The sequence below is a fragment of the Microcaecilia unicolor genome, chromosome 4, assembly GCF_901765095.1.
Source record: "Microcaecilia unicolor chromosome 4, aMicUni1.1, whole genome shotgun sequence".
Classification (NCBI taxonomy): domain Eukaryota; kingdom Metazoa; phylum Chordata; class Amphibia; order Gymnophiona; family Siphonopidae; genus Microcaecilia; species Microcaecilia unicolor.
The window spans coordinates 181,450,336-181,477,933 of NC_044034.1; the positions used below are offsets into that span (position 1 = coordinate 181,450,336).

At 47.9% G+C, this 27,598-nt stretch overlaps 1 protein-coding gene across 1 annotated transcript in view; it reads left to right on the forward strand.

The window, feature by feature from the left end:
- The first annotated feature begins 3,275 nt into the window (after positions 1–3,275).
- The window catches only part of RIC3 (RIC3 acetylcholine receptor chaperone), a 64,318-nt gene continuing 39,995 nt past the window's right edge, over positions 3,276–27,598 (forward strand). Inside the window, exons 1-3 of the mRNA XM_030201034.1 lie at positions 3,276–3,470; positions 5,234–5,439; positions 19,149–19,227. Coding sequence (XP_030056894.1) covers positions 3,356–3,470; positions 5,234–5,439; positions 19,149–19,227 — 400 coding nt within the window. The 5' untranslated portion in view covers positions 3,276–3,355. The remainder of the gene's footprint in view (positions 3,471–5,233; positions 5,440–19,148; positions 19,228–27,598) is intronic.

A 27,598-nucleotide genomic window follows, 5' to 3' on the forward strand; every position in this document is an offset into this window, starting at 1 on the left:
TGCCAATCAGGAACTACCAAGCTATAGAATTAGCACGTTGTTATAGAATTTGGACGAACGCGCCTATACAACACCTAACTTTAGGCACATTATATAGAACAGAGCTTGGTGCTTTAATCGAACACATCTAGATTTTAGAAGCCATTTACAGAATCTGTCCCTAGTTGCACAAGTAAATGGACAGAAAACTGGCACTTTTGTGGGTAAGCATGCACTTATATATTATGTAAGCAGCAGCAAAGTGACATGGAGGGGCATAATCGAACGCGAACGCCAATTTGTAAAAACGTCCATCTCCGAGAACGGGTCCGTGAAGGGGCGGGCCGAACTGTATTTTCGAAAAAAATGGACGTCCATCTTTTTTTTCGAAAATACATTGGATTAGGGTGTTTTTTGAGCTGGGCGTTTTTGTTTTTTAGCGATAATCGAAACCGAAGCGTCCCAGCTCAAAAACGACCAAATCCAAGGCATTTGGTCATGGGAGGGGCCAGCATTCGTAGTGCACTGGTCCCCCTGAGATGCCTCTATGCCAGCCTCAAATATCATATCTAGCTCCATGACAATAGTATGCAGGTCCCCAGAGCAATTTTACTTTAGTTGGTGCTGCGCGGGACCCATGCAGAGAGGAAAAATCGGAAGAAAAAAAAAAACAAGCAAGCAAGTGCAGTCAGGGACGTCCAAATTAAAAGATAGTAAAAGGGGGAATTGAACCAGCAACCTTTTAATTACAAGCTCAGTGCTCTAGCCAGTGCACCACTGATTAGACGTCCTTGCTTTTCCATTAAGTCTCTCCAAGTTTCTGTCAAACTTTCTGACATCTGTGTCAGCTAAACAGCGGTGATTGGCTGACAGAAACTTGGAGGGACTTAATGGAAAGGGAAGAATATCTAAGCACCTGAATAATGTGGTTCACTGGCTGGAGCATTGAGCTTGTAATCAGAAGGTTGCTGGTTCGATTCCCCCTTTTATTATCCTGGTAATTTAGACGTCCCTGACTGCACTTGCTTGTTTTTTGTTTTTTTTCTTCCGATTTTTCCTCGCTGCATGGGTCCCGCACAGCACTAACTAAACTAAAATTACTTTGGGGACCTGCATACTGCTGTCATGGAGCTGGGGATGATATTTGAGGCTGGCTTACAAGTTGGGAAAAAAGTGTTTAACATTCGGTTTTTTTTTGGTGGGAGGGGGTTAGTGACCACTGGGGGAGTCAGGGGAGGTCATCCCCAGTTCCCTCCGGTGGTCATCTGGTCATTTAGGGCACTTTTTTGGGACCTGTTCGTGAAAAAAACGGGTCCAACAAAAGTGACCTAAATTCTCTCTGAAAACGCCTTTCTTTTTTCCATTATCGGCCGAGCACGCACATCTCTGCTCAGCCGATAACCACGCCTCAGTCCCACCTTCACCACGCCTCTGACACGCCCCCGTCAACTTTATGCTTTCCCGCGACGGAGTGTAGTTGGAAACGCCCAAAATCGGCTTTCGATTATACCGATTTGGGCACCCACAAGAGAAAGACGTCCATCTCCCGATTTAAGTCGGAATTTGGGCGTTTTTCTCTAAGCGTTATTCTGTATGGGCGCATGTAAGTGGCATAGCGTGTAACTGTCTGGGGGCATTTACATGGGCAGAGCATGGGAGCATGAGTGGGCTGCCATTTTTGCTTGCAACTTGCAGAATACTGTAAGTTAGGTGTGCCCTTGTTCAAATTAGCCACCCGCAGTTACACCAGGTCTATGGCTGGTGTCACAGTGCGAGCTCTAAATGTCAAGTTCACCAATACCAGGTTACACTGGTATTATAAGAACATAAGAGCATAAGCACTGCCATACTGGGACAAACCAAAAGTCCATCAAGCCCAGTATCCTGTTTCCAACAGTGGTCAATCCAGGTCGCAAATACCTAGCAAGATCCCAAAAGAGTAAAACAGATCTTATGCTGCTTATCCTAGAAAAAAGTAGTGGATTTTCCCAAGTCCCATTATGGAACCCGGGCATCCAGGTGTCTTTATACTAGGCTCTCACCAAACAGCATTGGGGCACCTATATGGAGATGCCAACTTAATACATTTTTCCTTCAAAGACTAATGCAAGGTGCAGCAATAACACCAAAAATACTGCTAATACTTAACCTTAACCCATAACGGGTAGTTAAAGTTTGTGGTAAATGGAAGTGGTAATGCTGTTTTTTAAAAGTTTCCATGTTACTTACAGGTCTGTGGATACTTGCTGTCTGATTTCAACTCCTGCACAGTGCCAGCAGCCAGAGCCAAAAGAGAGGACAAGCAGAGCAGCAGGAAGAAGTAAACTCCCACCACTGTGCAGCTGGTTTAAATATTTTCTTAGTTTCAGTAGCAAGCAACCCTAGCAGTGAGTGGCCCCCAGCTTTTTGCTGGGCCCACTCACACTCAGTGGTTACTAAGCTGCTGTCCCCTTCCCTCATCAGCCACTAGTGATCCTATCTCACTTAGGTCAACCTACATAGAATGATCCACTGTTGAGGTTGCCTAATTGCATACTTGAAGCTATTTTGTTTTCTCTAAGAAAACGTAAGATTACATCTCCATGTATGGAATGGGACAAAACCAGATTCCAATCAGGCAAGTCAGGTTGATAAGGGCAAGATGGCAAAAGCCTACTTTCATGGCTAATGGAAAAGCAGAAGTTTCACTCGCTGGCTCCCAGGGAATGTCAACTGAGTAGAGGGACTTGTGGCTCATATATTCTATAAGGCACTGTTTCCCAAGTCGGTCCTTGCCACTCAGGTTTTCAGGATATCTACAATGGATATGCATGAAAGAGATTTGCATACAGTGGAGGCGGAGTATGCAAAACAGTCCATGTATATTCATTGTGGATATCCTGAAAACCTGACTGGCAAAGGAGTACCCCAGGCCATACTTGAGAAACACAGCTCTAGGATCTAGCTGATCCAAATCATAATCAGATTGCTTACAAATATATTCCATTAAACCAGCATGTTCATCTTGCAATCTCTCTTTCCAATAAAGAATGTAAACTAGTTTTAGCAGAGGTACTAGTAGCTCAGCTGTTTGCCATGGCGTGTAGCAGCTTTCCCAAATACATTTCACTCAGCAGCAGATTGAAAAGCAGCCAGCCGACTGCCGGGAATAAGAAAATAACACTGACTGACTGAGACTGACCCATCAGCCAATACCATTCATTCACAAATCAGAGGCTGTCTGGAGGGACCAATCAACAGCCGCCTTACAAGGTAACCTCGGACTCTAGGCTGCTGATGTGTATCCTCAGCAGCCTGTGTCTCTCTGGATGCAGCATCGTTGCAGGTGTACTGGGCTCTGCTCTTTGCAGCTTCTTCCATCATCATAATATTAAAAATGGCCCTGTCGACTTTTCAGAAGGTGGCCATGGTCTCTGGCCTTGTCCTCTGCATCTCTCTGCTGCTCCCTAGAGCCTTTGTATCCAGAGGGAAGCCAATCGGGCAGCAGGAGGGTAAGCTGCGCCCGTTGATCGCATGTCGATTGCCTCTTTTCTTGCCTGCAGTCAGACGTAGAACCTGCTTTAAAATGTATAGAGAGACAGACAGGCGTATATTTAGGCTTCTACTCGACTTCTGTCTTTTTCATAACTGACTTTCATGTATTGTGGCTGTGCTGCTTCTTTTTGTCTTTACTAGAACCGTTGGGGTATACTAAACCCAGGGTAAATAACATTACCAGGCTATAAATCTGTTAAGAAAGGGGGGGGAGGGGTCTTTGTGTTTACAGCCTGAAAGCTCAGTGGTGTGCGCAGCTATCAGTTAACTGAAAGAATCATCACTGTTTAAATTGATGTAAATGCAAGATATGCGCTTTCCGGGCTTTTCAGAGGTTCGCTGTTAGGAGAAATTAAGAGAACTGGCTGAAAACTTATAGTAAATATTTTTGAAACGATGTAGATTTCAAAATACAAATGAAAGCTTATATTTTGTCAGTGTTCCTGCTGTTGGGGACCACACATTTCTCTGTCGCCTTAACATCCATACCTTTAGCCATATATATAGATCAACAAACGTTTTTTTTTTAATGAAATTTTAAAAAGAAACCTACAGAAAATGCATTTTGAAAACATTTTTGAGTGTGGCATTTTACAAGGTTTATGACTGGGAAGAAAGACAGGACAGCATGCATACTTGACAAATTAAACACATATTATGGTTGGAAAGTTAAAAGAGCAATTCTGTAACTGCACCTAAATCTAGGCATGCAAATTTATAGAATAGGCGTATGTATGAATGACATCACACAAATTGGCATTTTTGTGTGTATGTGCTAGGCGCTATTCTATAAAATTTGTTTACTAATTGCATAGCAGTTAGCAACAAATTGGCTGTACCAGTGGGAGGAGTGTGGGCATTTCATGGGCATTGTGCCTAGCTATGTGCACACCTTATAGTACAGCATTGGATACCCAAATTGCAAGGTACACTTAGGCTCACCAAGTTATTCCTGCTTGTGACATGGCGAAGCTGTCACGCCTGAGTTGTGGCACACCAAATCGGCTCTGTACTACCATTCTATAAGCAATTGAAGCACAGCGAGGATGACAAAAAATCCACTCAGTCAGTAAATGATGCCATAAAACTTTAATCAAAGTAATGCATGACTCAAAACGGGCTTATGTTTTGGCCACCTGGTCTTCATCAGGAGTCAAGTATTTATGTAAATGTCAAAAGGAATACTCTATACACCACAAAACGCTAAGTTAGAAGAAAGTTAGTGATCGTATCAAAGGGTCACTTGCCTCAGTTATCGCTAATCCGGCTTCAGTGTGAACTACACCGATACTAGATCAAGCGTTTTGTGATGCATATATTCATTTTGACATCTACATAAATACTTGACTCCTGAAGCAGGCCAGGTGGCTGAAACACAGGCCCGTGTCAAGTCGTGTATTACTTTGATTAAAGTTCTATAGCACCATTTACTGACTGAGTGGATTTGTTGTCATCCTCGCTGTGGTTTGATTGCTAATTGAGTTGGTTTGTGAGGACTGGTTCAACTCTATCTACTATTCTATAATGTGTTAGGCACACCTTAACCCCATTATGGAACTGGTGTTGTGCACTTCTTTGTCACACCTGCGTTTGGGTGCCACTCCCCCTTAGCTTTTTTCTTGTAATCACTGAATGTCAGCAACAGTTGTCTTTCTGTTAACTAAAGCAGCTCTTTTTCGCCCCAACAATTATCCAGCAACTATTCTGTTTATTTATTTAGGGATTTCAGGTCAGTTTCCATCAGCACTGCACCAGAAGATGGCAGAAAGCAGGCCTGCAGGATCACCTTACCCCAGGGCTCATTTGGCAGAGGCCATGTCCAAGGCAAAAATGGGCAGCGGAGGGGCCAGGCACAGTCTTGTAGGACAGATCATACCAATTTATGGATTTGGGATCTTTTTGTACATATTGTACATCCTTTTTAAGGTATGAACAATTTTGGGAAGTACAACTAAGCCTTTCTGAATGTATGTGTTCAGGATTTTGTGCTACTTTGAACAGAGAAAAAGAAAGTATGGTTTGTTGCATTGTAGCCTTTCTAATTCCAACAGTATAATTTTGGGCTTTTTGACCTAAGAGAGACACTTCTCCCTGATTCTATAAAGGTCGCTAAAAATTGCACGTGCAAACTTAAACACATTTCCGATTTGTGCACACAATTTAATAGAATAATGAGCCAATTAGTGCCAATATTTGGCTTTTTAACAAGCAGTTATTGGCACTAATTAGATTCAATTGGGATTAATACACGTAGAGTTAGGTGCAGGATCCGCACCTAAGATTTACGTGCAATCCAAAGAAAGGGGCACAGAAATGGGAGGATCATGGGCCTTTTGGGCCAAATAGGTACGTGAGTTTTGAGTTACACTCGTAATTAGAGAATATGGGTGCTCTGCACATAAATTTAGGTGCGGGCATTTGCACCATGTTTTGCACGCACCTAAGGTGTGAGCGCTTACACTATGTTAAAGGCTGATGGAAATGCTGGCGCCTAAAGGTGACAGTTATGGTGCAAGTGATTGTATTCTATAACTTATGCTTGCAACTGTGAGTCATGCCCCTGATCCACCCATGGGTATGTTGCCAAAATTTGTTCACCAGATCTACGTGCAAACTGACATCCCAGTTTACTAAGCTGCGCTAGTGGTTGCCATGCACTAATGCTGACACAGCCCATTCACTTTGAATGGGCTTTGTAGGCATTGCCACATGGCAGCCACTTGCACAGCATAATAAACGGGGGTAAATTTGGGTTTACATGTGGATCTGCCCTGTGCTTTATTCTATAAAATGTGTGCCTAAATTTTATAGTGCACAACTCAAAAGGGGACATGGCCACCGGAGGAGCATGGGCGGGTCAGGGACATTCACAGAAATTAGGTGCTGTGTTTTAGACTAGGGTCATTTGCATGCCCAACTGCCATTAGTTGCATGCCAGCATTTACACCAGGTTTCTGCAGGTGTAAGTGCCACACCTAAAGTTAGGCACAAGATCTGCACTAAGAGGCTCTTTTACTAAGCTGTGGTAGGACTACTGCCAAATCGATGCTACTGCTGGGGTTGCATGGATGCCCTGTGGTAGTTCTGAAGTTGGCATACTTACCAGCTTATAATTGAAAGAGAAAAACGCCTATATTGCGACCCAAATCAGGAGATGGGCGTCTTTCTCCCATGGGTGCCCAAATCGGTATAATCGAAAGCCGATTTTGGGCGTTTCCAACTGCAATCCGTCGCTGAAACGGGTAAAGTTGATGGGGGCGTGTTGGAGTCATGGTGAAGGCGGAACTGGGGCGTGGTTATTGGCCGAGGAGAGATGGGCGTCTTTAGCTGATAATCGGAAAAAAAAAAGGCGTTTTGACCGCGATTTTGGGTCACTTTTTTTGGACCCTTTTTTTTTCATGAACAGGTCCCAAAAAAGTGCCCCAACTGACCAGATGACCACTGGAGGGAATCGGGGATCACCTCCCCGGACTCCCCCAGTGGTCACTAACCCCCTCCCACCAAAAAAAAAAACACTTTAAAAACTTTTTTGCCAGCCTCTATGCCAGCCTCAAATGCTGTACCCACCTCTATGACAGCAGAATGTGTTCTATCCTGTGACAGCCTTTCCCTGGTTCTGATGTGGCTCTCGGGTGAGTGTGACACCTTTTCTGTAGGGTATTGGGGTCCGTGATTCCACTAGCTTGTGGCAAATGCTCACGATGTTGATAGTTGGTAGACTCTACTCCCATGGTGCTTTTACCCCTGCTTACTGGGTCAGAGTGTGCCCTGTTTTGTTTCCGGTAGTCCATGAGGTAGTGGCCATTTTTGTAAGCCAGTTTTAGATCCCTTTCACGTGTTAGCCACGTTACAGAACTTAGTTCTTACATTGAATGTGGCTGAAAGACGGCATTGTAGAGCATTCTGCCAGCTCTGACCTACTGCTCATCTCAGTACCAGGGAGACTCATTGCCAGTGGGGCACAACCTCTGATCTGCAGTTAACTGTGAGTATGCGTGCTTATTCCAATAAAGGACATTTTCGGAGAGATTAGTCTTCAGGTGTCAACTGGTGTGCCAATGTTATATAGCAGCAACCAGTCCTAGAGGCCTGCGTGTATGCAGGTCCCTGGAGCACTTTTAGTGGGTACCGCAGTGCACTTCAGCCATGCGGACTCAGGCCCATCCCCCCCCCCCCCCCCCCCCCCACCTATAACACTTGTGCTGGTAAATGGGAGGCCTGCAAAACCCACTGTACCCACATGTAGGTGCCCCCTTCACCCCTAAGAGCTAGGGTAGTGTTGTACATTTGTGGGTAGTGGGTTTTGGGGGAGGGGGGTTGGGTGCTCAGCACCCGTGGTAAGGGAGCTATGCATGTGGGAGCGTTGTCTGAAGTCCACCGCACTGACCTCTAGGGTGTCCAGTTGGTGTCCTGGCATGTCAGGGGGGCGAGTGTACTACAAATCGTGGCCCCTCCCTCGACTAAATGGCTCGGATTAGCACATTTTTGAGCTGGGCGTTTTTAGTTTCCATTATCGCTAAAAAAAAACAAACGCCCAGCTGAAAAATGTCCATTTTTTCGAAAATACGGTCTGTCCTGCCTCTTCACGTACCCGTTTTCGGACATAGACGCCCATGGAGATAGGCGTTCGCGTTCGATTATGCCCCTCCACGTTTCCCGCAGTTGAAAATAGTTTTCTATTTTCTAACACACCAGGAGGGGGGGGGGGCCACACACATTCCCGTGGCAGCTGACCACACGGCCACATTGCCATGCTGTCCCTGAACAGCGCGTGAGCCCTTACTGCCTTCTAAATAGGTGGCAGTAAGGGCTCAGGCAGTATATAGCTGTGCACTAATTTTAATAATAGTGCACGGCCATTTACTGCCACATTTTAAAAGGCCTTTTTTCCACCATGGTAAAAAATGTTCCGGCGCATGCCAAAACTATTGCAGACCACTTTTTACCATGGCTTAGTACAAGGGTCCATAAGCTAGTATTGTGTAAAAGGTGCTCAGCGCAGAACGCCCTTTGCAGACTACTAGTTTAGCTCAGATCTTCCTGGGGACTCATTCTGGGTGCCATTTATAATATTTTCCCATATGTTTATAGAATCGCATCTAAGTTCAGTAACTACAAATTAGTACCAATTAACGCTACAAGGGCTATTTATATTTAATTTAACATTTAAATTAGGTGCACAGCTGTCAATATTCTATAATTTGCATGCTAGTCCGAAATTTGGACACCCAACTTTATAGAATCTGGAGGTTTCTCTCTGCTGTTTGAAAGCTCAAGAGTGAAAGAACAGCACTCTTGGTCAGGCAGGGGTTAGCTGATGTATGTCAGACTTTTTATTTACAAATTTATTTCCTTGTCATCAACAGAGGATGAATCCATTAACTAATGGGGTTGTATCCGCCTACCAGCAGATGGAGATAGAGAACACTGAAAGCACATGGTGTTCCTGTACGCCCTCTGCCTTCAGTATATCTCTATTTCCCAGCAGGTGTGGACGTCACTTTCTCGTCTCCTGGATTTCTGCCTGGGGTGGCTCCTGTGCTTTGCCAGTAGAGTGGGGGGGTGGGGGGGTGTTGTGGTGCTCACTTTAAAGGCATGCTTGGTTTTCCCTGTCCCTGCCTTACCCCATTCCCCCTCCTCCTGGAGTTCCTCTGTGGCTGCCTGCCTCTAACTTTCCTCACAGTAAAAAAAAAAAAAAAAGAGAGAGAGGTTTTCTCCAGAGATCCTGGTTCTGTGCAGCTTGACTGAAGCTCGTTTGACTCGGTCTCCTGAGGTGAGAGTGGTGCCCAACTCCTCTGGGGAGGTTCCCGCTGACAGCGCTCTGTGCAAGGTAAGTTTTGGTGTGAAGGCGCCATTTTGTTTTCTGTATTTGATGGCTGCTGAAGGGGTTAAGCGCTGCTCCCACTGTGGGAAACGCAGATCAGGAGCGGGGCTTTGCAGCTCATGCTGCCTAGATGCTAATGTTGGCACGAGCATGGTGGGCGATGAGTCTTCCCGCCCAACGGAGTTGGCAGAGGGCGCCATCTTAGAGGCACTGCGTGACTCGACCTTCACGGTTGCGGAGGAGTCTGAGTGCAGGGGGACGCCTCGTTTTGAGGTTTCTAGAGGAGGTATTGCCTCCGCTTCCCCCAATGTGGGGGCGGATGTACAGGGTGAGTTTTTCTCCCCTGAATTTGTGCTGCTGATGCATAAGGCTTTTATGTTAAAAAGAGCACTGCCTGAAGCTCCTGGCAAATCCTTTCGGACTGGGTTGCCTCCAGTTCTTAATAGCCCAGCGTCTGCTAGAGACTTTATTTCTTCCCTCGAGCTTTTGGCTAAGCGTAGATGAGTGAATACCCCGTCTGAGGGGGATTCTTCACCCTGTTCTCCCCCGTGGTCTAGTTTCGGGGACTCTGAGGGGTCTGGCAGGCCATCACGGACTGATGATCCAAACGAGGGTGGCTGCTTGCCACAGGAGTTGGATGACCCTAAAGCGGTTCGGATTTTCCACCGTGACGATCTGCCAGCTCTCATTTCTGATGCTTTACAGGCCCTTTGTATTGAAGATCCTGATGAGGGCGCTGCCTCTTCTTTTAATCCTAGGATAGCTAGTTCTAAGAAGCCTTCTCGGGCTTTTCCCGTGCATGCTTCCATCCAAGAGCTTTATTTCAGCTCAATGGTCTGATCCTGATGGTCCCTTGAAGGTGGCCAGGGCTATGTGTCACCTTTACCCTCTGAGTGAAAGTTGGTCCTCTTTGGGATGCCTAAAGTGGATGCGTTAGTCACGGCTGTGACTAAAAAGACTACTCTCCCAGTGGAGGAAGGGGTCACTTTGAAAGATTTGCAGGACCGGCGGCTGGAATCCGCGCTGAAGCAGTCCTTTGAAATCTCGGGCCTTTCCTTACGGGCGGCTATTTGCAGTTCCTATGCAGCCTGGGCCTTCCTTTCCTGGTTGCAGCAGGCGGTTGAGCAGCCCGCTGATGGAGCGGGTTCCCTCGCTGAGGTCAGCCCGCGTATGGAGTCTGCCCTGTCTTTTTTGGCTGATGCCCTTTATGATCTGGTCAGAGCTTTGGCTAAGCAGATGTCGGTGGCGGTTGCTGCCCGCCACCTTCTTTGGCTCCGGCATTGGGCGGCTGACATGGCCTCTAAGCAAAGGCTGGTGAGGTTACCCTTTCGGGACCTTCTTTTATTTGGGGAGTATTTAGAGAATATTGTTAAGGACCTAGGGGATTAAGTCCCAACGGTTGCCTGAGGATAGGCCGAGGCCTTCTTCCAAAAGTCCTTCTTTTCCCTCCTCTTCCAGACCACGTTTTCGCGAAGCTCGCAGGTATCGCCCGGGGCGCTCTGCAGGGTCTGGTCAACGTACCCGTTTCCAGCAGAGGAACTCCTTTCATTCGGACAAACGCGCTGCGGCGTCCGGGCAACGCCCAGGAGTTCAGGGGCATCCTCCACAATGATGGGGCGCCGGTCCACACGTCGGTTCCCGCAGTAGGGGGTCGTCTCTCCCTCTTTCTCGAGGAGTGGACCAAGATTACTTCGGATCAGTGGGTTCTGGACCTGATCAGAAAAGGTTACCAACTAGAATTCGCTGCCCCGGTGGGAGACGCGTTTTTGGAGTCCCGATGCGGCACTGCCGTCAAGTGGACGGCGGTACACGAGACCTTGCAGGTGTTGCTGAAGCTCGGAGCGGTGGTTCCGGTTCCTTCTGTCGAACGCGGCTGCGGTCGCTACTCCATCTATTTTGTGGTGCCTCGTTCAGACCTATCCTCGACTTGCGCAGAGTCAACGAGGCCTTAGGAGTGCGACACTTCCGCATGGAAACCCTGCGCTCCGTCATTGCGGCGGTATAGCCAGGAGAGTTTCTCACGTCCCTGGACCTCAAGGAGGCGTATTTGCATATTCCCATCTGGCTGCCGCATCAGTGGTTTTTCCAGTTTGCAGTATTGAGCCAACATTCCAGTTTTGCGCCTTGCTTTTCGGCCTGGCAACTGCCCCTTGGACCTTTTCCAAGGTGATGGTAGTGGTGGCTGCCTTTCTCAGGCGAGAGGGTATCAGAGTTCACCCTTATCTCAACGACTGGCTCATCAGAGCGGATTCGGCAGACGAAAGCCGACTTGCCACAGCCAGAGTTGTTACAGTTCTTCAGACTCTGGGCTGGGTAGTCTATATGCCCAAAAGTCATCTGACCCCCTCTCAGTCTCTCAAGTATTTGGGGGTCCGGTTCGACACGGCTTTGGGGTTCATTTTTCTTCCCGACAACAGGCGCCTCAAGCGTCTGAATCAGGTCCATCTGCTCTTGCGGATGCCTCGCCCTCAAGCTTGGCACTTTGTTCAGCTCCTGGGATCGATGACGGCCACCATAGAGGGGGTTCCCTGGGCGAGAGCTCACATGAGACCACTGCAGCTTGCTCTGCTTCAGCAATAGTCTCCGATTTCCTAGGAATACCAACGCAGACTAAGGTGGCTTCTGGCGGCCCAGCGCAGTATGGATTGGTGGCTTTCCGACAGCATGCTGCGGCAGGGGATGCCACTGGCTCTTCCGTTTTGGTGTCTGGTGATACCGGATGCCAGCCTTTCGGGCTGGGGAGCCCATTGCCGAGGACACTATGCTCAGGGTTTGTGGTCCACCGCGGAAGCGGGATGGTCCATCAATCGCTTGGAACTGAGAGCGATATTCCAGGCTCTTCTGGCCTTTCACAGGACGCTGGAGGGTCTTCCTGTCCGAGTTCTGTCGGACAACACAACAGCAGTGGCCTACATCAATCGTCAGGGCGGCACTCAGTGCAGGGCCCTGGCTGCGGAGGCATTTCAGATCTGCGACTGGGCCGAGCGCCACCTAGAGCTGCTGTCCGCGGCTCACATAGTCGGTCAGAGCAACGTACAAGCCAATTTCCTCAGCAGAAATCAAATCAACCCGGTGGAATGGGAACTGACAGAAGAAGTTTTTCTTCAGATTTGTGCCAAATAGAGGACTCCAGGCTTGGACCTCATGGCGTCAAGCGTAAACGCCAAAGTCCCTCGCTTTTTCAGCAGAAGGAGAGATCCTCGCTCGGCAGGGTTGGACGCCCTGGCTCAACCTTGGCCCTCGGGCCTCCTGTAGATGTTCCCTCCTTGGCCCTTGATAGGGTGAGTACTACTTCGGATTTGCCTGCAGCAAGGATTGGTGATTCTTATTGTCCTGGATTGGCCAAGGCGTCCGGCGGATGCTGGTGGGCGCGCCTCTTCCTTTGCCTCGGGTTCCGAACTTGTTAGTTCAGGGTCCGGTGACTATGGAATATCCTTGCCGCTTTGGTCTTAAGACCTGGCTCTTGAGAGGGCGCAATTGAGGGATAAGGGCTATTCTAATAAGGTTGTTGCCACGCTCTTGCAGGCTCGCACGCGGTCTACCTCTGCGACTTATGCTCGGATCTGGTGCGCTTTTGAGGTGTGGTGTACTCCAAAGTCTATCTCGCCGGCTCTGGCGACTGTCTCACTTTTGCTGGACTTTTTGCAGGACAGGCTACAAAAGGGCCTGGCCTACAATTCCCTTTGAGTTCAAGTGGCAGCGTTGGCCTGCTTCCGGGGGGAAGTCTCCGGCTTGTCCCTCCAGATATTGTCCGATTTCCAGATATCCAGATATTGTCCGATTTCTCAGAGGAGCGCTTCGTCTCCGTCCTCTTTTGCGATCGCCCTGTCCGGCTTGGAACCTGGGGCTCATGTTGAAGGCGCTCCAGTGATCTCTGTTTGAGCCTCTTAAATGGGCTTCTGAGAAGGATGTGACTCTCAAGACAGTTTTTTTAGTGGCAATGACATCGGCAAGAAGAGTGTCTGAGCTTCAGGCTCTTTCCTGTCTGGATCCTTTTCTATAGTTCTCGGAATCCAGGGTAACTGTCCGTACAGTGCCTTCCTTTCTGCCTAAGGTGGTTTCAGCTTTTCACCTGAACCAGCCCATTTTTCTTCCTTCCTTTTGTAAGGAGGAGTTTCCGGACTCCTTTGGGCAGTTGCACTTTTTGGATGTCCGCAGGGCTCTGTGGCAGTATCTGCAGATGTCAAATGAGTTTAGGAATTCTGATCATTTATTTGTTCTGTTGGCAGGTCCCCGACGGGGGTTTCCAGCGTCTAAGGCCACTATAGCCCGCTGGCTTAAGGAACTTATTTTTTCTGCTTATCTGCTTTCAGGGCAGTTTCCGCCTGAAGCATTTAAAGCGTACTCTACAAGGGCAATGTCCTCTTCGTGGACTGAAACGGGTGTCTTTTCTCTTCAAGAGATCTGTCGTGCGGCTACCTGGGCTTCTCATCTTTCTTTCGTGTGGCATTACAGACTGGATGTGGCAGCGCGGCAGGATGCGCATTTTGGAGCGCAACTGCTTGCTCACGGAGTTGCCTGTTCCCACCCTACTTAGGGAGTGCTTTGGTACATCCCATCAGTTAATGGATTCATCTGCTGTTGATGACAAGGAAGGGAAAATTAGGTTCTTACCTTGATAATTTTCATTCCTTTAGTCACAGCAGATGAATCTATGATCCCTCCCTGTCTGACTTCAGTTTTTGTACAGATGTTGCATATGGACATTGTGCCTCATCAGGAGTACTTGAAGACAAGCTATCAGAGTTACTACATGCTGTTTTTATTGGAGGAGGTTGATAACATCCCTCATTTGTTTGGTTATTGCTCCGGTTCAGGGGCGTTTGTTCTCTGTGAGGAAAGTTTATGTTATTTTGTCTTTCTTATTCACTCTGCTTTGGAAATTTCATACACTAAAGGTAGAGGGGGCTGGGCGTCCAGGAACACCATGTGCTTTCAGTGTTCTCTATCTCCTTGAATTTGGCCGGGGTTTGAGATAGCCGATATAACTTTCCATTATCGCTAAAAAACTAAGCCGGCCATCTCAAACCCCGGCCAAATCCAATGCATTTGGCTGGCTGGAACCGTATTATCGAAACAAAAGATGGCCGGCCATCTTTTTCGAAAATACGGGTCTGGCCAGCTGTTTGCGGCGCCACCAAAATACATCGTCGGCCATGTATTTCGCCGGCGCCGTTCGATTATTCCCCTCTTTCACACACAAGATATCTATCTGTGACACTCACATCTGTCTCTCTCACGCAGCCACACACACAGATTCAAACACACTATCTTTCATACACTCAGACTTACTTTCATACACAGACTGTATCACACACTCAGTCACACTCTCTTTCATATACACTATCTCTCTACTGTGTTCCACTTTTACAAACTATCAATAAAAAACAAACAAACAAAAATACAAAAAACACATTCATTAAAACAGTTCAGGTCAAAAAAAACACAAATAGATAAAAACCTTGCTAGCGCCTGTTTCATTAGTTTGAGAAACAGGCCTTTTTTTACTAGTATATAATAAAGCAATTAACCATAAAAATACAGGAAAAGAAAAAACACGGTGAGAAAAAGATAAATAAATTTAACTAAGTTAAATAAAAAAGAAGGTAATCCTGGGAAATCTCCAAATGTGTCTGCAAAATCTATTTCAAAATTCCACAAAACATCCTAGCCAATCAGACCTACTGTAGATTCATTAGCCTCAAGAAACTTTTTTAACTGGTTACGTTCCATGAAGACATATAACTACTACTACTACTAATCGTTTCTATAGCGCTAGTAGGCATGCGCAGCGCTATATACATTATATACAGATACTTTCTCTGTCCCTAGGGGGCTCACAATCTAAGTTTTTTGTACCTGAGGCAATGGAGGGTTAAGTGACTTGCCCAAGGTCACAAGGAGCTGCAGTGGGAATCGAACCCAGGTTGCTAGGATCAAAGCCCGCAGCACTAACCATTAATGCATTTAAAATGTTAAGCCAAGAGTCAGCAAATAAGTTGTAGGTGATATTGGACAAAACATACATGACTAGGGTTTGATAACCATGCTACTTTAATCAAGGAGATACAGATGTATTGCAAAGTATCACCTGCAGCCTGTTTGTCAACCCTTATCTCTACATGGAGAAAGCTGTTTTTAAAAGTAATTCATCTAGGTCAGAAGTGACATAACCTGGGTAAAATGGGCTGTATGAGAACTGCCCTCCCTTAGCCATTTAATGTGTGGTCAGGGTTCCACAGTTGTGTGCACTTTTGACTGCATTAGAAGGAGGCATTCCCAGAGGGCTAACAATGTGCATAGACTGCATTTACACATCTGTATTCATTATTTTGCATTTAAAAAGGGTTAGCAGGTGAGTGTAGTAGAAATATTGGTGGGTTCTTTGTACCCGAGTAGTTGTCAAAGTGAAAGTGCATGTATTTTTTCTTTATGAAAATTGATGTAAAGACCATCTATGAAAGGTAGTCACGAACTTTGCAATGCAAGTGGCTAGAACATCTCCCCCTTTATAGTTTTTAAATGGATATACCAGTAGTTGATTAAACATTCTTTCATGCTTTTAATCAATCAACCTAAATATTGTTTGCAGTTGACAAAGCACTTGTCAGTTAAAGATGTTTGGGTTAACCTGGCCCAGACAAGACTTCATAAATGGATCTCTGACCTCTTTAATTTTACATTATCTTCCTTGACGCAATGAAGGCTGTAGCTTGTCTCTGCTATTCTAAAACAGAAAGAGGATATGATTTGAAAGCCGGCAATAAAATGGACATGTCAGAGAATATATGCCAGCCTACGTCAGTATAATTTAATAACTTGTTTTATCCATTGTATTTCTTGCTCTGGATCATGTGGAGGGGCATAATCGAAAGGGACGCTCAAGGTTTGTTCGCAAAACCTCCCAATGGAGAGGCAGGGAAACCCGTATTATCGAAACAAGATGGACGTCCATCTTTTGTTTCGATAATATGGTCGGGGACACCCAAATCTTGAAATTTTGGTCGTCCTTAGAGATGGTCGTCCCTAGACTTGGTCGTTTCTGATTTTCAGTGATAATGAAAACCAAGGACACCCATCTCAGAAACGACCAAATGCAAGCCCTTTGGTCGTGGGAGGAACCAACATTTCTAGTGCACTGGTCCCCCTGACGTGCCAGGGCACCCTAGGGGGCACTGCAGTGGACTTGATAAAATGCTCCCAGGAACATAGCTCCCTTACCTTATCTGCTGAGCCCCCCCCAACCCCCCCCACTAAAACCCATTACCCACAACTGTACACCACTACCATAGTCCTTATGGATGAAGGAGGGCACCTAGATGTGGGTACAGTGGGTTTCTGGTGGGTTTTGGAGGGCTCGCTGTTTCCTCCACAAACGTAACAGGCAGGGAGGGGGATGGGCCTGAGTCCGCCTGCCTGAAGTGCACTGCACCCACTAAAACTGCTCCAGAGAACTGCATACTGCTGTGATGGACCTGAGTATGACATCTGAAGCTGGCAAAAGATATTTTTTGAGGGTGGGAGGGGGTTAGTGACCACTGGGGGGAGTAAGGGGAGGTTATTCCCTAGTCTCTCTGGTGGTCATCTGGTCATTTTGGGCACCTTTTCGTGCCTTGGTTGTAAGAAAAACTGGACCAGGTAAAGTCGTCCAAGTGCTCGTCAGGGACGCCCTTTTTTTTTTTCCATTATGGGTCGGGGACGTCCATGTGTTAGGCATGCCCAAGTCCCGCCTTCGCTATGCCTCCGATACACCCCCTTGAACTTTGGCTGTCCCTGCGACGGAAAGCAGTTGGGGACGCCCAAAATTGGCTTTCGATTATACCGATTTGGGCGACCCTGTGAGAAGGACGCCCATCTTCTGATTTGTGTCAGAAGATGGGCACCCTTCTCACAGGGTTGTCCAAATTGGTATAATCGAAAGCCAATTTTGGACGACCCTGTTAGAAGTGCGCCCATCTTCCGATTTGTGTCAAAAGATGGGCGTCCTTCTCTTTTGAAAATGAGCCTGATATAATGGACAAAAGAAACCACACTGAGGCCTCCTATGATTGGTTCTGAATTGGTGAACTAGGGCAGGGGGACCCAGCCCAGTCCTGGAATAAGACCTAATGTTCTGCTCTATCATTGGGATGATTGCAATGCAGTTTAAACTAGAGTAGAGAGAAGACACAGAACTCTTGAACCAAAATCTTATTTAATGCAGTAATTAAACAAGGAAAAATAACTTACAGTTTAGATGTGCTGGACAAGAGTTCTTGCTTTGCAAACTAGGAGTCTGTTCTCAACCAGCTCTCTCTCCATGCAAAAGAGGCTGGGAAATTTCAGCAGCATGCTGGGTAGGAATGCTGTTTGTACTTTTATACTGTTTTGAAATCACGATAGAGTCACAATGGCTTGAAGGGATCATGCAGCAAATAAACAATATAGGCAGTTTCTGTTCACAGAGGAAACATGATGCCGACTAACCTTTACACACCTGATGGAGAGTGAAAGTGTGGGGGGGGGGGGGGGGGAAGTTGCCAGCAAGCGTAGAGAACAAGGCAAGGCAACAGAAAGAGTGCTATAAGACACAGGAAGGTGGACATGTGCTCATAAAGAACCTAATACAGGGGAACTACAGGATACCAGGGACGTGTATTTCAAGGACACAACCCTATTTCCTGTCTCCATGCACCTAACCCGTAGGATTCTGATAGATATGCATGAGATTTGCATGCATTGGGGACCCAGTGTATGCAAATGTATCTGTTACATATTCATTGCAGCTTTCCTGAAAGCACTATTAGGTGGACCTTCCAGATAAGGTATTCCGAGGTCCATGAGCATTCTTAAAGCTCTTACATCTTAGCGATCTACTAGAATATAATGCGCTCCATGATGGGCTGTTTTGTCCATTTTATGGTCTCAAGTTTTAGAGCAATAACATGGAGGGAATGAGGCTAAGGGAGGTATGTGACAGCTGCCCTTAAAAATTCCTTTTCTGTGGTGGTAAAGACTTGATTAACGGACGCTTAGATTTGAGCACCACTGTTGATTTATAAGGGTGTGCGTGGGACAGTCTGGTCTGTGCTACTTTACTTCAAAATTTCTTTGTTTTACGTGCTTTTGGTTTTGCTGCCAGGAATTCCGTGATTCTGCTAAAATCGCTAAGCTGTGCACACCGCAGCTTGAAATGGCTTACTGTGGGACGCACACAGGCATTTGCAGTAAGTTTGAAACTGGCACATGCTAACCGTGCGCAAAAAAAAAAAAATTTATTGTGAGGAAGAGGCTTTCTATGCTAATCAGCGCACACTAACTGATTAGTAGTGCAGGATTACCACGTGAGCCCTCACCGCCTACATAATAGGTGTTGGTAAGTGCTAATGCAGAAATGTTTTAAGTGGCTGCACGCTAATCCAAGTTTCCAAGTTTATTCATTATTTACTACCCCGCCCTATGGAAGCCATCAGGGCGGTTTACAATCTAAGATAAGAGGAAAGAAAGACAGGGGAGAGAGCAAAATAAAAAGTGCAATGGATGTAAGACTAGATACAGTAATGGTGACATTAGTGCATGGCCATTAACGCAATAAATGGAAAATCAAGCTAAGGCCAGTTTTTACCGCAGCTTAGTAAAAAGACTCCTTAGTGACTAGGAGTAGATGATTGTTTCTGTAGCTATTTATTTTCATTGTAGGTCTCAGGTTTGTGTTACATTATCTTTTTCTTTTTTCTACTTTTCTTCCATGGTATTTGCTATATTACAGTTGATGCCTTCAGGGCTTCTGTAGTGGGTTTCATGTAATACAATAGCCTTTTTCAATTATCAGCTTTCTTCCAAGGGAAAAAACAATAAAGCAGAACGGAAATGCTCTTCATCTACAACGGGGAACTTAAAGAGAAAAATAAGTGAGTATTACTGAAAGAAGAGAAAATGAAGGCATGTGTGAAGTATTGTGTCTGTTGATGTTTTAGCTAGTTTGTGACAGGTATAGTGGCAGTTGAAACACAGGAACCCCCTAATTCTATAAATTTGCCACTTGGATGTATAAGGATGCACATAAGTGACATAGGACTAGATTGGTGCTCAAAATTCGGTGCCCCAAAAAGTCTGCACGGAGCACTATTCTGTAAACAGCAGTACGAGTTGAATGACATTTGTAGAAATGTTTCCAAAGTGTGGTCCTGGAATACCTTAGGTTTTCAGGATCTCCACAATGAATATTCATGAACTTGATTTGTGTACACTGTCTCCATTATATCCAGATCTCTTGGACTTGGGAAACACTGGTTTATAGAATAGCACTTAGAGATGATTTCTGCGCCAAACTTTGGGCAGTGTAAATCCTGGCATGATTTAGGCTCAGATCCCTGGTATTCAGTAAATACGGCACCCATCTTTAGTGAACGCCCCTGACTCACCAGTGCCCCTCCCATGGCCACGCCCCCTTTTGATGTGCACGTTAAAAGATTTGCACGCAGATCTTTATAGAATAGTGCTTAGCAAGATGCGCACTCAAATTCAAAGTGTTGCCAGTTAACGCCCGTAATCGATTGTTAGTGTCTAACTATTGGCGCTGATTGGCTCATTAGCCTATTTAGTTATGTGCACTTCTCAGAATAGTGCAAAATTTTGCATGTGGAAGTTTGTGCGCCATATTATAGAATTCGGGGGATAGTGCATAATTTGAATGTGACGGTGTTCACGGGCATGGTCAGTGCTGCCACTACAGAATACTGCAGAATACTCTATGGTTGGTGTAACTGCAGATGCCGTAATGTTAGGTACGTTGATGCTAATTTATGTTAGATTTCTACAGAGGAATCTAATGTAGTAACATAGTAGATGATGGCAGATAAAGACATGTACAGTCCATCCAGTCTGCCCAACAAGACAAATTCATAGCATAAGGGAAAGGGCATGAGACTTTCTGTGGTTACAATCAAAGTAGTTTACCTGGGGTAACAGATGGTTAAGTGACTTGCCCAGAGTCACAAGGAGCTGTAGTGGGAATTCAACCCAGTTCCCTAGGATCAAAGCCCACTTCACTAACCACAAGGTTACTCCTCCACATATTTATACTTGATTTTGAATCTGGGCTCCCAGATGCCTTTATAGAATAGACTTTCACTGTGCAGCATTGGGGCACCCAAAAGGGGGCGCCCATTTGTTGAACTGTCTTCTAAGAGGGGAATTTTATAATAGATGCCTAGAGTAAGAGTGCAGAAAGACACTATTTTATAAAGACCTGTAGAAGAGCATTTTAGAAAGGACATCCAACTCAGAATATGGTTGTCCATTTCTCATGTATATTGGAACAGGATCTACCGATATACTACCTGTTCTAAAATACATGTGAGATGGACGTCCATGTACTGGAAACGTCCAGCATGAACATTCATTTTGCAAACTGAAACATCCAAGTTATGAACTAGGAATACAAGGGACATGGACATCTTTGTGGCAGCAGAGGAATGTCTGTGTCATAAAATGGCCATGTAGACACCTGTGCAGAGCAGAGGTGGTAGCTTTATGGTTAGAACACTGGGCTGAAAACCAGGGGACTCAGGTTCAAATCCTAATTGAACTTTGTGAATTTTTTTTTTTTTGTTTTCAACTATAAGCCCTCCAGAGATAGAAAATACCCCCAAAATAGTAGGTATTTTTCTGTCCCTGGAGCGCTCACAATTTAAAAAAAAAAAACAAAAAAAAAACAAAGTGCTGAAGTGAGATTTGACTCTGGGTCCTCTGGCTTTCAGCCCACTACACTAACCAGTAGGCAACCCCACCGCTCTGCATGGAGGCCTATAAGGAAGTTAATTTAAAAAAGATTTAAGTACCATGAACATCCATGGTTCCTGACGCTATCACGTTCAGGGGATGAAAGGGAACAGCAACCACTGAGAGATTAGGGAGGTGACTTGCCTTAATCTATCCAGTGCACAGCTGCTCAATTAGAGCACCTTTCTGTAACCTGGACGTGCCAAGTATCAGGTCTAAATAACATCCATCTTTTTGACATACACATCCCTTGCCCTTCTGGATGTCCATATTTTGGCCCCTCCCTAGTGTAGTGTCCAGACCATGCCCCCTTGACATAAGGATGTATTGCAGGTGTAGATGTCTGTATCCTGGCTTTATAAAATTGGGATTTGGACGCCCATGCAATATGGATGTCTAAATGTCAATTTTCAGACGTCCAGAACACAAATAGAGCTTCTAAAATAAGGTCCATAAGCACCTTATTTTATAAAATACGAGCAGAAATCCTCCAGAAATCACGCCTTTGATTGAAGGTGCAGACATTATCCAGCTTATAATCGAAAGAGAAAAACGCCTATATTGCGACCCAAATCGGGAGATGGGCGTCCTTCTCCCGTGGGCGCCCAAATCGGTATAATTGAAAGCCGATTTTGTGCATTTCCAACTGCAATCTGTCGCGGAAACGGGTAAAGTTGACGGAGGCGTGGTGAAGGCGGAACTGGGGCGTGGTTATCGGCCGAGGAGAGATGGGCGTCTTTAGCTGATAATCGAGAAAAAAAAAGCGTTTTTACCACGATTTTGGGTCACTTTTTTTGGACCCTTTTTTTTTTTCACGAACAGGTCCCAAAAAAGTGCCCCAACTGACCAGATGACCACTGGAGGGAATCGGGGATGACCTCCCCGGACTCCCCCAGTGGTCACTAACCCCCTCCCACCAAAAAGAAAACACTTTAAAAACTTTTTTCCAGCCTCTATGCCAGCCTCAAATGCCGTACCCACCTCCATGACAACAGAATGTGTTCTATCCTGTGACAGCCCTTTCCTGGTTCTGATGTGGCTCTCGGGTGAGTGTGACACCTTTTCTGTTATGCGCACTGCAGAGTCACATCAGCAATGCATTGTGGTGGGTGTAGGGTATTGTGCTCCGTGATTCCACTAGCTTGTGGCAAATGCTCGCGATGTTGGTAGTTGGTAGGCTCTACTCCCATGGTGCTTTTCCCAGTTGGTGTTTTCATGCGGGTCCCGGTGCTACGTGCTATTCTATACAGTGTCCAACTCGGAGCACTATTTATAGAATAGCGCTCGGAGCTCATTTTTTTTCAGCGCCCAAATTTGGGTGCCATTTACAGATTCTAGTCCAATAAGACAGCTGGTCTGGGATGGGTAAGTTATGTGGTAAAAAACCTGAAATGGATGGAGTGATAAAACTGCCCAACTTGGGGCCCTGTTTACTAAGCTGCTTTATAGGCCCGCTAGTATTTTTAGCGCGCGCTAATGCTAGAGACACCCGTGGAGGGGCATAATCGAACGCAAACGCCCATGTGTAAGAACATCCATCTCCGAGAACGGATCGTGAAGGGGTGGGCTGAATCGTATTTTCGAAAAAGATGGATGTTTATCTTTAGTCTCGAAAATACGGTTTGTGCCAGGCAAATTCATTGGATGTGGGCGTTTTTGAGATTTGGTCGTTTGTTTGAGCTGGGCGTTTTCGTTTTTCAGCAATAATCGAAACCGAAGCGTCCCAGCTCAAAAACGACCAAATCCAAGGCTTTGGGTCGTGGGAGGGGCCAGGATTCGTAGTGCACTGGTCCCCCTCACATGCCAGGACACCAACCGGGCACCCTAGGGGGCACTTTTAAAAAATAGGAAAAAACATTAAATTACCTCCCAGGTGCATAGCTCCTTTACCTTGGGTGCTGAGACCCCCAAATCCCCCCCAAACCCACTCCCCACAACTCAACACCATTACCATAGTACTTAATGGTGAAGGGGGGCACCTACATGTGGGTACAGTGGGTTTTGGGGGGGGGGTAGAGGGCTCCCATTTACCACCACAAGTAGTACAGGTAGGGGGGATGGGCCTGGGTCCGCCTGCCTGAAGTGCACTGCATTACCTCTAAAACTGCTCCAGGGACAGGACTTGTTACTGGTGTATAACCTTGGCACAGCAGTTGACACCGTAAGACTAATCTCGCTGAAAATGTCCTTTATTTCAATAAACGCGTTTACTCACAGTTCTCCGAGGACAAGCAGGCTGCTTGTTCTCACTGATGGGTGACGTCCACGGCAGCCCCTCCAATCGGAATCTTCACTAGCAAAGGCCTTTGCTAGTCCTCGCGCGCCAATGCGCACCGCGCATGCGCGGCCGTCTTCCCGCCCGAAACCGGCTTGTGCCGGCCAGCCTTCTTTTCTCCGCGCTCGGTACGGTTGTGCTTTACCGTTCGTGCCCCGAAAAGTCGGCCTCGCGCGTCGTTTTTCGACTGCTTTCTGTGAGAAATCCAGAAATTGTTTGGATTAACCACTTTTAGTTTTTCCTTCCTCTACTTCGAGTTTTTTCGCCACGTTAAGTTTTCTTTCGTCGTCGGGGTAGGCCTTACTTAGGCCCCGGTCGAAATTTCCCTTTTTTCTGTGCCAAATTTCGCCATTTCGTCTTTCGATTTCGCCGGCGTGATTTTTCCGCCCATGACATCGAAGCCTTCCAGCGGCTTCAAGAAGTGCACCCAGTGCGCCCGGGTAATCTCGCTCACTGACAGGCACGCCTCGTGTCTTCAGTGTCTGGGGGCTGGGCACCGCCCTCAGGCCTGTAGTCTGTGTTCCCTTTTGCAAAGGCGGACTCAGGTAGCGAGGTTAGCCCAGTGGAACATTTTGTTCTCGGGCTCTTCGTCGGCATCGGCACCGGGGGTATCGAGTGCATCGACGTCTTCAGCGTGCAGACCTTCAACCTCGGCGGCCAGTACATCGAGTGCATCGAGGCATCGGCCCTCTGCATCGGCGCCGAGACATCGGACAGCTGCATCGACGTCGGTGGTACCGGGACCTCGTCTGCTGATGTCGTCGGACGGTGGTGCTTCGTCTGGAGTGCAGGTGAGGGCTGTCCATTCCCCTGCTGGTGGCGGTGAGCCTTCGGGTGGGTCTCCCCCTACCCTGAGGGCTCCTGCGGTACAGCCCCCCCGAGACCGACCTTCTTCGATCTCGGCCCCGAGGAAGCGACGGCTGGATTCTACGTCCTCCTCGTCGGTACCGGGAAGCTCCGGTGACATGCTTCGTCCCAAGAAGTCGAAGAAGCATCGTCACCGGTCCCCTTCCCATGTCGGTACCGAGAGCTCTGGGTCGCCGAAGGAGTCGGCACCCAGCAGGCATCGGCACCGAGAGGACCGCTCACCCTCTGTTCAGGAGGTGTCGATGCGCTCCACTCTGGACAGCCCGGAACAGCCTCCATGCCCGGAACAGGTTCTGACGTCGACGCCTGCATCGACCTCCATGCCTTTCTCTGTAGCCGCTCTGAACGAGAGCCTCCGGGCCGTTCTCCCAGAGATTCTGGGAGAGCTGCTGCGCCAACCCCTCCGGTACCGGCGGTGCTTGCGCCACCGGTACTGTCGAGCGTGGCGCCAGCTGGCCCATCGCCCGAGGTGAGGTCTCCGGCATCGGTGCCGCGTGCGGTACCGGCTGCCGTCGCCTCCCAGGAAGGCTCCCCGACTACGTCGGCGGAGGGAGCTTCGCCGATGCTGGCGAGAGAGTCTACCTCTCGACGCCCCCATCGTGGACGTGGCTCCACGGAGTCGAGTCGGGCACGGTTGCAGACACAGGTCCGTGAACTTGTGTCTGACACCGAGGGTGAGGCCTCGTGGGAAGAGGAAGAAGACCCCAGATATTTCTCTGACGAGGAGTCTGAGGGTCTTCCTTCCGATCCCACTCCCTCTCCTGAAAGACAGCTTTCCCCTCCTGAGAGTCTGTCTTTTGCTTCCTTTGTCCGGGAGATGTCTACGGCCATCCCCTTCCCGGTGGTTGTGGAGGACGAGCCCAGGGCTGAAATGTTTGAGCTCCTGGACTATCCTTCTCCACCTAAGGAAGCGTCCACTGTTCCCTTGCACCATGTCCTAAAAAAGACATTGCTTGCGAACTGGACCAAGCCTTTAACTAATCCCCACATCCCCAAGAAGATCGAGTCCCAGTACCGGATCCATGGGGACCCAGATCTGATGCGCACTCAGTTGCCTCATGATTCTGGAGTTGTGGATCTGGCCCTAAAGAAGGCTAAGAGTTCTAGGGAGCATGCTTCAGCGCCCCCGGGCAAGGACTCTAGAACCTTAGACTCCTTTGGGAGGAAGGCCTACCATTCTTCTATGCTCGTGGCCAAAATCCAGTCTTACCAGCTCTACACGAGCATACACATGCGGAACAATGTGCGGCAGTTGGCGGGCTTGGTTGATGCGCTTCCCCCTGAGCAAGCCAAGCCATTTCAGGAGGTGGTCAGGCAGCTGAAGGCGTGCAGAAAATTCCTGGCCAGAGGGGTGTATGACACCTTTGATGTTGCGTCCAGGGCCGCTGCTCAAGGTGTGGTGATGCGCAGGCTCTCATGGCTGCGTGCCTCCGACCTGGAGAATAGAATCCAGCAGCGGATTGCGGACTCGCCTTGCCGTGCGGATAACATTTTTGGAGAGAAAGTCGAACAGGTGGTAGAGCAGCTCCACCAGCGGGACACCGCATTCGACAAGTTCTCCCGCCGGCAGCCTTCAGCCTCTACCTCTACAGGTAGAAGATTTTTTGGGGGAAGGAAGACTGTTCCCTACTCTTCTGGCAAGCGTAGGTACAATCCTCCTTCTCGACAGCCTGCGGCCCAGGCTAAGCCCCAGCGTGCTCGCTCTCGTCAGCAGCGTGCGCCTCAGCAAGGCCCCTCGGCTCCCCAGCAAAAGCAAGGGACGGGCTTTTGACTGGCTCCAGCAGAGCATAGCCGACATCCAAGTGTCAGTGCCGGGCGACCTGCCAGTCGGAGGGAGGTTGAAAGCTTTTCACCAAAGGTGGCCTCTCATAACCTCCGATCAGTGGGTTCTCCAAATAGTCCGGCAAGGATACACCCTCAATTTGGCCTCAAAACCTCCAAATTGTCCACCGGGAGCTCAGTCTTACAGCTTCCAGCACAAGCAGGTACTTGCAGAGGAACTCTCTGCCCTTCTCAGCGCCAATGCGATCGAGCCCGTGCCATCCGGGCAAGAAGGGCTGGGATTCTATTCCAGGTACTTCCTTGTGGAAAAGAAAACAGGGGGGATGCGTCCCATCCTAGACCTAAGGGCCCTGAACAAATATCTGGTCAAAGAAAAGTTCAGGATGCTTTCCCTGGGCACCCTCCTTCCCATGATTCAGGAAAACGATTGGCTATGCTCTCTGGACTTGAAGGATGCCTACACACACATCCCGATACTGCCAGCTCACAGACAGTATCTGCGATTTCAGCTGGACACACGTCACTTCCAGTACTGTGTGCTACCCTTTGGGCTCGCCTCTGCGCCCCAGGGTGTTCACAAAGTGCTTGGCTGTAGTAGCAGCGGCACTTCGCAGGCTGGGGGTGCACGTGTTCCCATATCTCGACGATTGGCTGGTGAAGAATACATCCGAGGCAGGAGCCCTGCAGTTCATGCAGATGACTGTTCGCCTCCTGGAGCTACTGGGGTTTGTGATAAATTATCCAAAGTCCCATCTTCTCCCAGTACAGAGACTCGAATTCATAGGAGCTCTGCTGGATTCTCGGACGGCTCGCGCCTATCTCCCAGAGACGAGAGCCAACAACTTGTTGACCCTCGTCTCGCGGGTGCGAGCGTCCCAGCAGATCACAGCTCGGCAGATGTTGAGATTGCTAGGCCACATGGCCTCCACAGTCCATGTGACTCCCATGGCCCGCCTTCACATGAGATCTGCTCAATGGACCCTAGCTTCCCAGTGGTTCCAGGCTGCTGGGGATCTAGAAGACGTAATCCACCTGTCCACGAGTTTTCTCGAATCCCTGTATTGGACGATTTGGTCCAATTTGACTCTGGGACGTCCTTTCCAAATTCCTCAGCCACAAAAAGTGCTGACCACGGATGCGTCTCTCCTGGGGTGGGGAGCTCATGTCGATGGGCTTCACACCAAAGGAAGCTGGTCCCTCCAGGAACGTGATCTGCAGATCAATCTTCTGGAGTTGCGAGCGATCTGGAACGCTCTGAAGGCTTTCAGAGATCGGCTGTCCCACCAAATTATCCAAATTCAGACAGACAACCAGGTTGCCATGTACTACGTCAACAAGCAGGGGGGCACCGGATCTCGCCCCCTGTGTCAGGAAGCCGTCAGCATGTGGCTATGGGCTCGCCGTCACGGCATGGTGCTCCAAGCCACATATCTGGCAGGCGTAAACAACAGTCTGGCCGACAGGTTGAGCAGGATTATGCAACCTCACGAGTGGTCGCTCAATTCCCGTGTAGTGCGACAGATCTTCCAGGCGTGGGGCACCCCCTTGGTAGACCTCTTCGCATCTCGAGCCAA